The sequence below is a fragment of the Macaca fascicularis genome, chromosome 16, assembly GCF_037993035.2.
Source record: "Macaca fascicularis isolate 582-1 chromosome 16, T2T-MFA8v1.1".
In the NCBI taxonomy this organism is placed as follows: domain Eukaryota; kingdom Metazoa; phylum Chordata; class Mammalia; order Primates; family Cercopithecidae; genus Macaca; species Macaca fascicularis.
Window position 1 is genome coordinate 1841817 of NC_088390.1, and position 15171 is coordinate 1856987.

At 61.3% G+C, this 15171-nt stretch overlaps 1 protein-coding gene across 5 annotated transcripts; it reads left to right on the forward strand.

The window, feature by feature from the left end:
• Positions 1–296: 296 nt before the first annotated feature.
• On the forward strand, positions 297–14584 carry WDR81 (WD repeat domain 81). 5 transcript variants are annotated; one of them, XM_005582448.4, is made up of 10 exons: positions 297–4213; positions 5646–5753; positions 6024–6214; positions 6337–6527; positions 7257–7422; positions 7694–7859; positions 8552–9241; positions 11293–11438; positions 11760–11939; positions 13354–14584. In XM_005582448.4, the coding sequence occupies exons 1-10, from the start codon at positions 553–555 to the stop codon at positions 13672–13674; spliced, it is 5820 nt and encodes a 1939-aa protein (XP_005582505.3). In that variant the 5' UTR covers positions 297–552; the 3' UTR covers positions 13675–14584. The 5 variants fall into 5 exon arrangements, 2 of the variants coding, with proteins under 2 accessions (XP_005582505.3, XP_045231612.2); XM_045375677.2 differs by having other exon boundaries at positions 297–379; XR_001485799.4 differs by having other exon boundaries at positions 306–4213; positions 8552–9255.
• Positions 14585–15171: the final 587 nt, after the last annotated feature.

Genomic DNA, 15171 nt, shown 5'->3' on the forward strand with positions numbered 1-15171 from the left:
TGGCTGGCACTTTCGTAGAGGCTGGCATCTCTGGGCACAGCCTCCCGGACCCGCGCGCTGGTGCGTGCTGGAGGGAGCAGGCAGGGGTGGGGAGGTCGGCATCGCCCTCCGCCGGGCCCGGCTGGAGCTGGCTGGAGACCCTTCCAGCCCCGGGAGGAAGCGGGGCCGGGACCGAGCCAGAGCGGAGCAGCGGGAGGGAGGGCGCGGAGGCCGCGGGGCAGGAAGCCGGGTCCAGCCCGGGCCTCCGGAGCCACGTGCGCTTGTTTCCGTGCTGGGGCGATCACGTGACCCGCGTCAGCTGACCCGTCACGGTGGAGCCCGGTGCTCGCGCCCGGCAGCCTCTGCCCCGCCGCGCCCGGAGCGCAGGACCCGCGGAGGGGTAAGCGCCCCCCACGCCCGCCTCTTCGCCGCCGCCGGCTCCCCGCGGCCGCCTCCGCCCCAGCCCCTGCCCCGCGCCCATCCCAGCCCCGCCGGCCTGGCACCCCGGAAGCCGTCGCCTGCAGGGTCGTGGCCGGGCTCAGCCCCGCGCTGCCCCCGGGCGGCCTGGAGGAGATGGCCCAGGGCAGCGGGGGGCGGGCAGGCGCTCTCAGCACCCCGGCGGGGGGCTGGCACCCGCCCCCGAGCCCAGACATGCAGGAGCTGCTCCGGAGCGTGGAGAGGGACCTGAGCATCGATCCCAGGCAGCTGGCTCCGGCCCCGGGGGGCACCCACGTGGTGGCCCTAGTGCCTGCGCGCTGGCTGGCCGGCCTCCGCGATCGCCGGCTGCCCCCGGGACCCTGTCCCCGCGCAGAGGGCCTGGGAGAAGCGGAAGTCAGGACTCTGCTGCAGCGCTCTGTGCAGAGGCTGCCTGCCGGCTGGACGCGCGTGGAGGTGCATGGGCTGCGGAAGCGGAGACTGTCCTACCCTCTGGGCGGGGGCCTGCCCTTTGAGGAGGGGTCCTGCGGCCCTGAGACGCTCACTCGCTTCATGCAGGAGGTTGCCGCCCAGAATTATCGCAACCTGTGGCGCCATGCATACCACACTTACGGGCAGCCGTATAGTCACAGCCCTGCCCCCTCAGCTGTCCCTGCCTTGGACTCAGTACGGCAGGCTCTGCAGAGGGTCTATGGTTGCCCCTTCCTGCCGGTGGGCGAAACTCCCCAATGCCCATCATATGCCAGAGAAGTCCCCTGTCCCCCTCGGGGCACCCCTGCTTGTCCTAGTCTTCTACGGGCTGAGGCCTTGCTGGAGTCGCCGGAGATGCTGTATGTGGTACACCCTTACGTGCAGTTCTCCCTCCATGACGTGGTCACCTTCAGCCCTGCCAAGCTGACCAACAGCCAGGCCAAGGTGCTGTTCATTCTCTTCCGCGTGCTGAGGGCCATGGATGCCTGTCACCGCCAGGGACTGGCGTGCGGGGCCCTGTCTTTGCATCACGTCGCTGTGGATGAGAAGCTTTGCAGCGAGCTGCGACTGGACCTGAGTGCTTATGAGAGGCCCGAGGAGGACGAGAATGAAGAGGCCCCAGTGGCAAGGGATGAGGCGGGCATTGTGTCTCCAAGGGAGCAGGGAGGGCAACCTGGGCAACCCACTGGCCAGGAGGAACTTAGGGGCCTTGTGCTAGATTGGGTGCACGGCCGCATCAGCAACTTCCACTACCTCATGCAGCTGAATCGGTTGGCAGGTCGGCGGCAGGGGGACCCCAACTACCACCCCGTGCTGCCCTGGGTGGTGGACTTCACTACGCCGCGTGGGCGCTTCCGAGACCTGCGCAAGTCCAAGTTCCGCCTCAACAAGGGAGATAAACAACTGGACTTCACCTACGAGATGACGCGGCAGGCATTCGTGGCAGGCGGGGCGGGCGGCGGGGAACCCCCTCACGTGCCTCACCACATCTCAGACGTGCTCTCCGACATCACCTACTACGTGTACAAGGCTCGGCGCACGCCTCGGTCGGTGCTGTGCGGCCACGTCCGCGCACAGTGGGAGCCCCATGAGTACCCGGCCAGCATGGAGCGGATGCAGAACTGGACCCCCGATGAGTGTATCCCGGAGTTCTACACCGATCCTTCTATCTTCCGCTCCATCCACCCTGACATGCCTGACCTGGACGTGCCAGCCTGGTGCAGCTCCAGCCAGGAGTTCGTGGCTGCCCACCGAGCCCTGCTGGAGAGCCGCGAGGTGTCCCGGGACCTGCACCATTGGATCGACCTCACGTTTGGCTATAAACTCCAGGGCAAGGAGGCAGTCAAAGAGAAGAATGTGTGTCTGCACCTAGTGGACGCCCACACTCACCTGGCCAGCTACGGGGTGGTACAGCTCTTCGATCAGCCACACCCCCAGCGCCTGGCTGGGGCTCCTGCCCTTCCCCCTGAGCCTCCCCTCATCCCCAAGCTGTTGGTCCAGACCATCCAGGAGACCACAGGCCGGGAGGACTTCACGGAAAACCTGGGACAGCTTCCAAATGAAGTGGGCCGACCAGTTTTAGAAGCCACTCCCTGTGAGGCTAGCTGGACCAGAGACAGGCCGGTGGCAGGAGAAGATGACTTGGAACAGGCCACAGAAGCTCTGGATTCCATTTCCCTTGCTGGGAAAGCAGGTGACCAGCTGGGCTCCTTCTCCGGTCAAGCGTCCCCTGGCCTTCTGTCTTTCTCAGCCTCCCGTCCAGGCCGCAGGAATAAAGCTGCTGGGGCAGACCCTGGGGAGGGCGAGGACGGGAGGATTCTTCTTCCCGAGGGCTTCAATCCCGTGCAGGCCCTGGAGGAGCTGGAAAAAACGGGCAACTTCTTGGCCAAAGGCCTAGGGGGCCTGTTGGAGGTGCCTGAGCAGCCCCGGGTCCAGCCGGCTGTGCCACTGCAGTGCCTGCTTCACAGGGACATGCAGGCGTTGGGTGTCCTGTTGGCGGAGATGGTGTTTGCCACCAGGGTGCGGACGCTGCAGCCCGATGCACCTTTGTGGGTACGCTTCGAGGCCGTCCGGGGGCTCTGCACACGCCACCCCAAGGAGGTCCCTGTGTCTTTGCAGCCCGTGCTGGACACACTCCTGCAGCTGAGTGGCCCCAAAGTCCCCATGGGAGCAGAGAGGAGCAAGCTGGACCAACTGTTTGAGTACAGGCCTGTCTCCCAGGGCCTGCCCCCACCCTGCCCAAGCCAGCTTCTCAGCCCCTTCAGCTCCGTGGTTCCCTTCCCGCCCTACTTCCCGGCGCTGTACAGATTCATCCTCCTGTACCAGGCAAGGCGCGTGGAGGACGAGGCCCAGGGGCGCGAGCTGGTGTTTGCCCTGTGGCAGCAGCTGGGCGCAGTGCTGAAGGACATCACCCCCGAGGGCCTGGAGATCCTGCTGCCCTTCGTGCTGTCACTTATGTCCGAGGAGCACACGGCTGTGTACACTGCCTGGTATCTGTTTGAACCTGTTGCCAAGGCACTGGGCCCCAAAAATGCCAATAAGTACCTCCTGAAGCCTCTCATTGGTGCCTACGAGAACCCCTGCCAGCTACACGGCCGCTTCTACCTGTACACGGACTGCTTTGTGGCCCAGCTGATGGTGCGGCTGGGCCTGCAGGCCTTTCTCACTCACCTGCTGCCCCATGTCCTGCAGGTGCTGGCGGGCGCGGAGGCCTCCCAGGAGGAGAGCAAGGACCTGGTAGGGGCTGCCGAGGAGGAGGAGAGCGGGCTGCCCGGGGCCGGGCCTGGCTCCTGTGCTTTTGGGGAGGAGATTCCCATGGATGGGGAGCCTCCTGCCTCCTCGGGCCTGGGGCTGCCAGACTACACGTCTGGCGTCAGCTTCCACGACCAGGCTGACCTCCCTGAGACAGAGGACTTCCAGGCCGGGCTCTATGTAACTGAGTCTCCCCAGCCCCAGGAGGCTGAGGCTGTGAGCCTGGGCCGGCTGAGTGACAAGAGCAGCACCAGTGAGACCTCCCTGGGTGAGGAGCGGGCTCCAGACGATGGGGGCGCCCCCGTGGACAAGAGCAGCCTTCGATCAGGCGACAGCAGCCAGGACTTGAAGCAAAGCGAGGGCTCCGAGGAGGAAGAGGAGGAGGAGGACGGCTGCCTGGGGCTAGAGGAGGAGGAGGGGGAGCAGGAGGAGGTCACCGGAGCATCTGAGCTCACTCTGTCTGACACGGTGCTGTCCATGGAGACGGTTGTGGCCGGCGGCAGTGGGGGAGATGGGGAAGAAGAGGAGGAGCCACTGTCTGAGCAGTCAGAGGGCAAAGAACAGAAGATCCTCCTTGGTAAGCTGCCAGGTCTGGGAGGTGTTGGTCAAAAACACCTCCTGCTTCTCCCTGCACACTTGCAGAGCACCTGCTCTGTGCCAAGCAGTGGATCGAGCCAGGGCCACCTGCAACACAGATGTGGGTTTGCCTTCACGGAACTCACACCCAGCAGACAAGATGCTGCAGTGTAGACGGTTTTAAGCAAGTGTATTATGTTAGTGCGATAAAGAACACGACTGCGTTCCTAGGAGGGAGTGGAACATGGAGCTTTTCAGGGGCGCCGTGGCTCACGCCTCTAATCCCAGCACTTCAGGAGGCCAAGGCAGGCAGATCACCTGAGGTCAGGAGTTCGAGACCAGCCTGGCCAACATGGTGAAACCCCTTCTCTACTAAAAATACAAAAATTAGCCAGGCGTGGTGGCAGGCACCTGTAATCCCAGCTACTTGGGAGACTGAGGCAGGAGAATGGCTTGAACCTGGGAGGCAGAGGTTGCAGTGAGCCGAGACTGTGCCACTGCACTGCAGCCCGGGCAACAGAGCGAGACTCTGTCTCAAAAAAGAAAAAAAAAAGGTGCTTTTACATCTAGTTTTCAAGGGTCAGAGCAGGCTTCCTTAAAAGCAGAGACAGTTGAGGTTCAGGTAGGAGTAGGAAGGAGGTAGGCAAAAATGGGCAAAAAGAAAGTCTGAAGGCTGAGGGAATAGCGTGTGTGAGACTCTGAGGCTGTCATGTTCCATTAAAGAAGAGAAGCAGGGGGCTGGGCGCGGTGGCTCACACCTGTAATCCCAGCACGTTGGGAGGCCGAGGCGGGTGGATCAAAATGTTAGGAGATTGAGACCATCCTGGCCAATATGGTGAAACCCCATCTCTACTAAAAATACAAAAAATTAGCCGAGCATGGTAGCGGGTGCCTATCATCCCAGCTACTCGGGAGGCTGAGACAGGAGAATCACTTGACCCTGGAGGTTTAAGGAGAAGAGTCAGGGCGGTGGAAGGTGGAGGTTGCATTGCAGTGAGCTGAGATCGCGCCATTGCACTCCAGCCTGGGCGACAGAGCGAGACTCCGTCTCAAAAAAAAAAAAAAAAAAAGAAGAAAAGCAGGGAACAGCCATTATGGGGAGACCGAGGGAGTGGAGGGAAGAGAGGCCAGAAGGGAGGTGGCCAGGGCTGGGCCAGGCCTCGTTAAGGAGCTTCAGAAGACCCACGGGCAGGCTAACTTCCTGCAGGTCGTGCCTGTGGAGAGGAGCCTGGAGCAGCCAGAGTCCCACAGGCCAGGGCCTAGGCACCTCTGCCACTGTTACGTGGAGGGGGATGGTGTGGGACAGCCGGCCTGGGCTGGGCTCTTGGCAGAGCTGCAGCCGAAGGTGGTTGAGTGGGGTGCCGTGGGGTGGGGTGGGAGGGGTCGTGAACTCATGTTATCTGAGGAGCTCAGGGCCTGCTCCCACCCCACAGATACAGCCTGCAAGATGGTCCGCTGGCTGTCTGCCAAGCTCGGCCCCACAGTGGCTTCTCGCCACGTGGCCCGGAACCTGCTCCGCCTGCTGACGTCTTGTTATGTTGGTAAGGAGGCTTGTGGTCGGTGCTGGAGATGAGGGTTTCTCCCAGGCCCTCTGCCTAGCTTAAGCCCTCTCCAGCGGGGATCCTTCCCACCCCTAGCTCAAATCACCCACCGGCCAGGTGCTGGGTCCCAGTCTGTAAGCGCCAGCAATTGGGTAGGGCCGGGCTGGTCCCCAGGCTAGAGTGAGCTCAAGCAGCCAGTACAGCCCTGCAGGGTCAGGCTCCCCCCGGCCCTCCACTGGCGACTCAGGACTGCTGGCCCTTCCTTGGTAGGACCCACTCGGCAGCAGTTCACGGTGAGCAGTGGCGAGAGCCCTCCGCTGAGCGCTGGCAACATCTACCAGAAGAGGCCGGTCCTGGGCGACATCGTGTCAGGGCCGGTGCTCAGCTGCCTCCTCCACATCGCCCACCTGTATGGGGAGCCCGTCCTCACCTACCAGTACCTGCCCTACATCAGCTACCTGGTCAGTCGCTGGTTTGGCAGACCCGGGGCTGGGAAGGCTGAGGACCTGAGGGCTGGCCCGGGGTCTCTGGGTGCCAGGGGGTCCCTGGGGCTGCCAGGCCCTCATCTGCTGGGTGGTTCTAGGTGGCCCCAGGGAGTGCCTCAGGCCCCAGCCGACTGAACAGCCGTAAGGAGGCAGGGCTGCTGGCCGCAGTGACATTGGCTCAGAAGATCATCGTGTACCTCTCAGACACCACGCTCATGGACATCCTGCCCCGGATCAGCCATGAGGTCCTGCTGCCCGTGCTCAGCTTCCTCACCTCCCTCGTCACGGGGTAGGCCTCCGCCCCAGCCGCTGTAGGGGGACCGGCCCAGCGGAGGGGCTGCCCAGGAGGGGCTGGGAAACTCAGGGGAGAGGACGTAACGCTGGGCTGGGTGTCAAGGGTCCTGATTTTGATCCCTGCTATTTAACCCTGAGCAAGCCACACCCTTTTCCTGTGCCTCAGTTTCCTCATCTGGTTTGGACCAGTTGGTCTTGGAGCTCCTTTCATTTAAAGCTTTTGATATGACCGGGTGTGGTGGCTATGCCTGTAATCGCAGCGCTTTGAGAGGCCAAGACGGGAAGATTTCTTGAGCCCAGGAGTTCAAGACCAGCCTGGGCAACAAAATGAGACCTCATCTCTAAAAATATATATAAAGGCTGGGCCTGGTGTCTCACGCCTGTAATCCCAGCACTTTGGGAGGCCGAGGCGGGTGGATCATGAGGGTCAGGAGTTCGAGACCGGCCTGGCCAATATGGCAAAACCCCATCTCTACTAAAAATACAAAAAAAATTAGCCAGATATGGTGGCTCATCCCTGTAGTCCCAGCTACTCGAGAGACTGAGGCAAGATAATCACTTGAACCTAGGAGGCAGATGTTGCAGTGAGCCGAGGTCGCACCACTGCACTCCAGCCTCGGTGACAGAGCAAGACTCTGTCTCAATAAAAATAACTGAAGCTTTTGATAGATTCTGGTCAAGTCCTGCAGAACCGGGGACTGGAGCTCATGAGCTCTGTTTCCAGGTTCCCAAGTGGGGCCCAGGCCCGGACTATCTTGTGTGTGAAAACCATCAGCCTCATCGCCCTCATCTGCCTGCGCATCGGACAGGAGATGGTCCAGCAGCACCTGAGCGAGCCTGTGGCCACCTTCTTTCAGATCTTCTCTCAGCTGCATGAGCTTCGGCAACAGGTGGGCAGATCTGCGGGGCCAGGGCAGGCCGGGGCGGGGGCTGTGGACCCGGCTGACCTCCCGGGCGTCTCGCTCACAGGATCTGAAGCTGGATCCCGAGGGCCTCGGCGAGGGCCAGGGCGGGCTGGGGTGGGGGCTGTGGACCCGGCTGACCTCCCGGGCGTCTCGCTCACAGGATCTGAAGCTGGATCCCGAGGGCCTCGGCGAGGGCCAGGGCGGGCTGGGGTGGGGGCGGTGGACCCGGCTGACCCCCTGGGCGTCTCGCTCACAGGATCTGAAGCTGGACCCCGCGGGCCGTGGTGAGGACCAGCTGCCACAGGTGGTCTTCTCTGATGGGCAGCAGCGGCCCGTGGACCCTGCCCTGCTGGACGAGCTGCAGAAGGTGTTCACCCTGGAGATGGCGTACACAATCTACGTGCCCTTCTCCTGCCTGTTGGGTACTGCCCCATCACGTTCCCCGTCACAACCTTCGTGGCTGTCTCCTCCCTTGGGAGACCCCATTCTCTGCCCTTGCCCCAGAGTCAGCAGTAGGTTCTAAGCAGTTTTTTTGGGTGAGAGCAAAGGGATTTGGCCTCAGACCCGTACCTCCAAGGTGACATACAAACAGGGACTGAGCAGTAGCCAGCAAGAGAGGCCCAGGAGCTGGCCTGTAGCATCCCTGGGGAAGGCAGGAGAGTCAGGGCGGTGGACTGGCTGTCTGCAGGAGCTGAGAGGGAAGGAGAGGCCTCCTGTTTACGAGGCTTCCCCTCTGGGCCCTGCATGGTGCTGTGCTAATCGTTTCAGCGTGTCATCTCCCTGCAGAGGACAGACAGCCCTGTGGTGACACGTGTTATCATCCCGCCACTGAAATCTAAGCCTTTGGGAGGCCAGGGCACCACCTGTCTTGTTCCGTATTCTATTCCTAGTGCCCAGCACGGCACAGCACATATAGAAGACGCTCATGTGTACATCACAACGGAATGAATGCACATTTCACCGGGGAGGAAACTGAGGCTCAGAGACAGAGTTACTTGCCCAGAGTTGCAGAGCCAGTTCCTGCCCCGTCTTCTGTGGCTCCCGAGTCCTTGGATGGGTGATAGCAGCCGCCTGCCATCTTCCCTGTCTCAGGACCTCTCCCACTCCCATCCAGGTGACATCATCCGGAAAATCATCCCCAACCACGAGCTGGTTGGGGAGCTGGCGGGGCTGTACTTGGAGAGTGTCAGCCCGAGCAGTCGCAACCCTGCCAGCATGGAGCCCACCGTGCCCAGCACCGGCCCCGAGTGGGACCCCCAGGGTGGGGGCTGCCCTCAGGATGACGGCCACTCGGGGACCTTTGGGAGCGTCCTGGTGGGGAATCGCATTCAGATCCCTAATGACTCTCGGCCTGAGACCCCCGGACTGCTGGGCCCCATCTCGGGGGTGGGTGGCGGGGGCCTGGGCAGCGGGAGCGAGGACAACGCCCTGAAGCAGGAGCTGCCGCGGAGCGCCCACGGGCTGAGCGGAAACTGGCTGGCGTACTGGCAGTACGAGATCGGCGTGAGCCAGCAGGACGCCCACTTTCACTTCCACCAGATCCGCCTGCAGAGCTTCCCGGGCCACTCGGGGGCCGTCAAGTGTGTGGCCCCCCTGAGCAGCGAGGACTTCTTCCTGAGCGGCAGCAAGGATCGAACCGTGCGCCTCTGGCCGCTGTACAACTACGGCGACGGGACCAGCGAGACGGCCCCCCGTCTCGTCTACACCCAGCACCGCAAAAGCGTCTTCTTCGTGGGCCAGCTCGAGGCCCCGCAGCACGTGGTGAGCTGTGACGGGGCTGTGCACGTCTGGGACCCCTTCACAGGTGAGCGGGCCCAGGTGAGGCCTGTTCTGTTCCTGCTCCTGTGCCCGCCAGGCCTCTGGGAAGGGGCCCGAGGGTGGGGCTGCAATGCTGCGGAGTCTGGGGAGACCCAGAGAGGCCACCGAGATGAGCAGTTAGGGTTTCTAACCTGTTAGACTTGAGTCTGAACTGGCTCCACCAGCTCACTTCCCTTGAGCAAGTTCCTGCTGCTGGAAGCATCTGTTTTCCCATCGATAAACAAAATCAGCAAAACAGGCTTAGACGATAACATGTGGGAAGGCCGGGCGCGGTGGCTCAAGCCTGTAATCCCAGCACTTTGGGAGGCCGAGGTGGGCGGATCATGAGGAAGCCAGGAGTTGGAGACCATCCTGGCCAATATGGTGAAACCCTGTCTCTACTAAAAATACAAAAATTGGCCGGGCGTGGTGGTGGGCGCCTGTAGTCCCAACTACACAGGAGGCTGAGGCAGGAGAATGGCGTGAACCCGGGTGGCAGAGGTTGCAGTGAGCCGAGATTACACCACTGCACTCCAGCCTGGGCGACAGAGCGTGACTCTGTCTCAAAAAAATAAAAATAAAAAAGGGCCGGGCGCGGTGGCTCACGCCTGTAATCCCAGCACTTTGGGAGGCCAAGGCGGGCGGATCACGAGGTCAGGAGATCGAGACCATCCTGGTTAACACGGTGAAACCCCGTCTGTACTAAAAATATAAAAAAATTAGCCAGGCGAGGTGGCGGGTGCCTGTAGTCCCAGCTACTCGGGAGGTTGAGGCAGGAGAATGGTGTGAATCTGGGAGGCGGAGCTTGCAGTGAGCCCAGATCGCGCCACTCACTCCAGCCTGGGCGACAGAGCGAGACTCCATCTCAAAAAAAAGAAAAAGAGAAGAAGAGAATACACGAATACATGTAGGGTTTTGGCTTCATGTGTAGCAGATGATATTTGGCCAATGGTTGCTTATTTTTTGGCATCACCATAGGGAGAAATATGGTTAAAAGGGGGAAAGAGATGGTGTCGGGGAAGACAGAGGGAGGGGGCATTGGGTCAGCAGTGCTGTGCAGAGAGAGGAGGTTGCTTTGGGGATGGGAGCCTGGACGGGCCATGGAAGCAGGAAGGTGGGAGAGTCAAGAAACATCTTTTTTTTCTTTTCCTTGAGACAGAGTCTCGCTCTGTCGCCCAGGCTGGAGTGCAGTGGTGCAATATCGGCTCACTGCAAGCTCCGCCTCCCGGGTTCATGCCATTCTCCTGCCTCAGCCTCCTGAGTAGCTGGGACTACAGGCGCCCGCCACCATGCCCAGCTAATTTTTGTATTTTTAGTAGAGACGGGGTTTCACCTTGTTAGCCAGGATGGTCTCGATCTCCTGACCTCATGATCCACCCGCCTCGGCCTCCCAAAGTGTTGGGATTACAGGCGTGAGCCACCACGCTGGGCCAAGAAACATCTTTAGGCTGGACATGGTGTCTCACACCTGTAATCTTAGCACTTTGGGAGGCGAGGAGTTGGAGACCATCCTGGCCAACATGGCGAAACCCCGTCTCTACTAAAAATACAAAAAAATTAGCTGGGCGTGGTGGCAGGCGCCTGTAATCCCAGCTAGTCAGGAGGCTGAGGTGGGAGAATCGCTTGAACCTGGGAGGTGGAGGTTGCAGTGAGCCCAGACGCGCCACTGCACTCCAGCCTGGGTGAGATCACACCACTGCACTCCAGCCTGGGTGAGATCACACCACTGCACTCCAGCCTGGGTGAGATCACACCACTGCACTCCAGCCTGGGTGAGATCACACCACTGCACTCCAGCCTGGGTGAGATCACACCACTGCACTCCAGCCTGGGTGAGATCACACCACTGCACTCCAGCCTGGGTGAGATCATACCACTGCACTCCAGCCTGGGCGACAGAGCAAGACTCCATCTCAAAAAAAAAGAAACATCTTTAGCATTTTCTAAGGATCCCTGGGGGACGGGAGGCAGCTGCGTGGTGAGTTGGGGGATTAGAAGCTCCCAGGGCTCGTCCATCAGCTGCTGCGACCCCAGATCCACTGTGACTTTCCTTCCCAGGGAAGACCCTTCGCACAGTGGAGCCGCCGGACAGCCGGGTGCCTCTGACCGCGGTGGCTGTCATGCCCGCCCCCCACACCAGCATCACCATGGCCAGCTCTGACTCTACCCTGCGCTTTGTGGACTGCAGGAAGCCGGGTCTGCAGGTCAGGGGGGTCCAGTGCCCTGAGCACTCACCTGGTTCTCTGGGGACCTGGCAGGGAGGAGAGACTCCCCCAAAACAGAAAGCCAGGATGTCGTTCTGGGGCGCTAGTTAGTTTCTCTTTGGTGCTAGATCACCCGAAGCCACACACCCTGTGGGGCAGTACTCTGGCCTGTGATGGGGGTGGGGTTCTGGGCTTTTCATGCCCCTTGATGAGGGTCAGAGGCTCAGGCCTTCCTGCCGTGGGGGCTTGGGTGGGGGGCAGGGCCTTGGGGAGCGTGGGATGGGAAGGTGGTGCCTCAGCTCAGCCGCCCTCTCCCTGCAGCACGAGTTCCGGCTGGGCGGTGGGCTGAACCCGGGGCTTGTCCGCGCCCTGGCCGTCAGCCCTAGTGGCCGTAGCGTCGTGGCCGGCTTCTCCTCGGGCTTCATGGTGCTCCTGGACACCCGCACGGGCCTGGTTCTGCGAGGCTGGCCAGCCCACGAGGGGGACATTCTGCAGATCAAGGTGACAGGCCAGGTCCCCCTCCCCTTGCTATGCGGCCCCCGCCCGTGTCCAGCCATCACCCCTGCTTAGGGCCTGCCTGCCCAGGGACAGGCTCGAGCTGGTCTGTCTTATATACCTGGTCCAGGACTGATGGGCAGGGAGGGTGGCCCTCCTGGGCCAACTTGGGAGCCAGTCGCACTGCAGGGGCCTCAGCAGGAGGCAGGCCATGGGGGCGGGAGCCACGGGGCAGGGTTGACCCTGTTGCTCATGGAGATGTTCTAATGAGTAACCCTTGTCCATATTTGTCTTGCTTGGAGGATCAGGGGTCAGGTCCTGTCCGTGACCCAGTTCAGGTTAAATAAAGCTCAGCTGGGAGGCTGTTTACTGCCCGCGGACCACTGAGCAGAGTCCATGGTCCTGCTGGGCTGCCCTGGCGGGGGCAGGAGCAGGCCTGGGCTTGGGGATCCTGCCCCCCCTCCTTCCCCTCCCCTCCCTCCATTCTCAGTCACAGGCCTCAGGGAGCTGCTCAGAGAGGCCCAGGAGGGGAGGAACAGGGCTACGTATGGGAGGATTTCTGCAGGCAGCTGGGACTTTCCTCCCCGTCTTGGCTGGAGGCCAGGAGTCCTGCATTACCCTGCTGAGAGCAGGCCGTCACTGGCTCCCTCCAGAGCCCCAGGGAACCCTGAGCTCGAGTTACCCTAAATTCTAACTTTCCAAGAAAGTATCAGGAGAGCTCTGGGGTCGGCCCGGGTGTGAATTCCGTCTCTGCTGCTTACGGGCCCCATGACCTTGGTATGGTTACTTCACTTCTCTGAGCCTCGCTTTTCCTCTCTGTGAAATGGGGACAATGGCAGCATCCACCGCATAGGGTTGTTATGAAGGTCAAGGTTGTCACGTGCACGCCTGGCACCATGCCTATGGGTCGTTCTCAACTTAGTGATGACTGGGTTACGGATGCTGAGTGTATTAAAATGAAACAGGCCGGGTGCGGTAGCTCAAGCCTGTAATCCCAGCACTTTGGGAGGCCGAGACGGGCGGATCACGAGGTCAGGAGATCGAGACCATCCTGACTAACGCGGTGAAACCCCGTCTCTACTAAAAAATACAAAAAACTAGCCGGGCGAGGTGGCGGGCACCTGTAGTCCCAGCTACTCGGGAGGCTGAGGCAGGAGAATGGCGTGAGCCTGGGAGGCGGAGCTTGCAGTGAGCTGAGATCCGGCCACTGCACTCCAGCCTGGGCGACAGAGCAAGACTGTCTCAAAAAAAAAAAAAAGTGAAACATGAATATGGTGTGTGTGGGAGGGTGGTGGTCTGTCACCCACCCAGGACGGCCTGTCTCCCTGGAGAGACTGCGGAGGGAACTGGGGAGGCCTTGGGGCTCAAGGGTATGCGGAAGGTCCCAGGACCCTGCTGAGACTCTCCTCTCCCGGGACAGGCGGTGGAGGGCAGCGTCCTGGTCAGCTCCTCCTCTGACCATTCCTTGACCGTCTGGAAGGAGCTGGAGCAGAAACCCACCCATCACTATAAGTCAGCGTCCGACCCCATCCACACCTTTGACCTGTACGGCAGCGAGGCGGTCACCGGCACTGTGTCCAACAAGATTGGCGTCTGCTCCCTGCTTGAGCCGCCCTCCCAGGCCACCACGAAGCTGAGCTCTGAGAACTTCCGCGGCACGCTCACCAGCCTGGCCCTGCTGCCCACCAAACGCCACCTCCTGCTGGGCTCAGACAACGGGGTTATCCGCCTCCTGGCATAGGCTGAGGCAGGAGCTGGCCGGGCAAGGGTGGGAAGACATCTGTGGGAGCGTGTCTGCTCACCCTGTTCCCCGAGCAGCAGCTGCCTCCCCGGAGGCCCTGGGTCCCACGCCCTGGGTGCCCACATGTCCTGCCAACTAGGGCCTCCAACTGGAGTGGGGGAGTCCCGGCCCTTAAATCACCAGAGCCACCAAGCCTGCCAGAGGAGTCTCATTCATGACTTGGGGACGCACTGCTCCTAGCAAGCAGGAAGTAAGAGCAGGAAGAAGCATTGCTACCTTCACTTCTCCCCAGCTCTGCCCTCTGGGTCCACATGAGGACAGGGAGGCTCGGGAAGGGGAAGGGAGACTGGCCCTGCCCAGCCGGTCTCTAGCCCCTCACCCCACACTGGGCTCTCTCTGCCCTGTCCCTCTAGGACAGGGAATCTGGTCTGGTCCAGAGCACTGATGGTGCTTGGATTCCAGCCTAAGGGAGGCTGGCCATGGTCCAGGAGTTAAGGGCCTGGGTCTGGGGTTTAAGTGGCCACCCACCCAGGCCCTGGCCAGTGTGGGACCAGGAGGGGAAGGAAGAAAGAGGCTAGGAGCAGGGGAGAGAAGGTGCACTTGGCCAGTGGTGCCTGCCCGGAGTGAGCCCATGCCTTGCCTGCCTACCCCTAACTACAGTGTTTGTGCCTTGAGCTGAGGGGGCAGCCTCTGGGCCCTGAACCCCTGCTGGGGTTCCACAACCCTGAGCGAAGGGGTGAGAAGAATCATCTCTGCACCTCGGGTCTCTGCCAGAGGAAGACTTAAGCATCCCTGCAGCCTCACCTTCTAGACGGAGATGAGGTCCAGGGGTTGGCCCTTGCTGCCTCCTCACAATTTGCAATAGATGTAAATAGGACCAATAAATCCTTTGGAAGAGCCATGGGGCAAACTGAGGCTTGTCTTTTTTTTTTTTTTTTTTTCAATAGAGATGGAGGGTCACTATGTTGCCCAAGCTGGTCTCCAACGGCTGGGCTCAAGCGATCCTCCCGCCTCAGCCTCCCAAAGTATTGGGATTACAGGTGTGAGTCACCGCTCCCGGCCTGAGGCTTATCTTGCTGGTGGTGTCAGGGTGGGGAAAGTTGAGACCCAGCAGTTTCCAGGACAGTGAGGTGGGAAGCAGCCCGATGCAGGGCAGTGAAGAGCAGGTGTGAAGGTGGGAAGCAGCCCGATGCAGGGCAGTGAAGAGCAGGTGTGAAGGTGGGAAGCGGCCCGATGCAGGGCAGTGAACAGGTGTGAGGGTGGGAAGCAGCCCGATGCAGGGCAGTGAACAGGTGTGAGGGTGGGAAGCGGCCCGATGCAGGGCAGTGAACAGGTGTGAGGGTGGGAAGCGGCCCGATGCAGGGCAGTGAACAGGTGTGAGGGTGGGAAGCGGCCCGATGCAGGGCAGTGAACAGGTGTGAGGGTGGGAAGCGGCCCGATGCAGGGCAGTGAACAGGTGTGAGGGTGGGAAGCGGCCCGATGCAGGGCAGTGAACAG

Coding starts and splice junctions, on each gene's coding strand:
- WDR81 (XM_005582448.4), top strand. CDS start 553: ATGGCCCAGGGCAGCGGGGGGCGGGCAGGCGCTCTCAGCACCCCGGCG. Junction 6,215..6,336: donor TGCCCTACATCAGCTACCTG/GTCAGTCGCTGG, acceptor GGGTGGTTCTAG/GTGGCCCCAGGGAGTGCCTC. Junction 11,439..11,759: donor GCAGGAAGCCGGGTCTGCAG/GTCAGGGGGGTC, acceptor CTCTCCCTGCAG/CACGAGTTCCGGCTGGGCGG.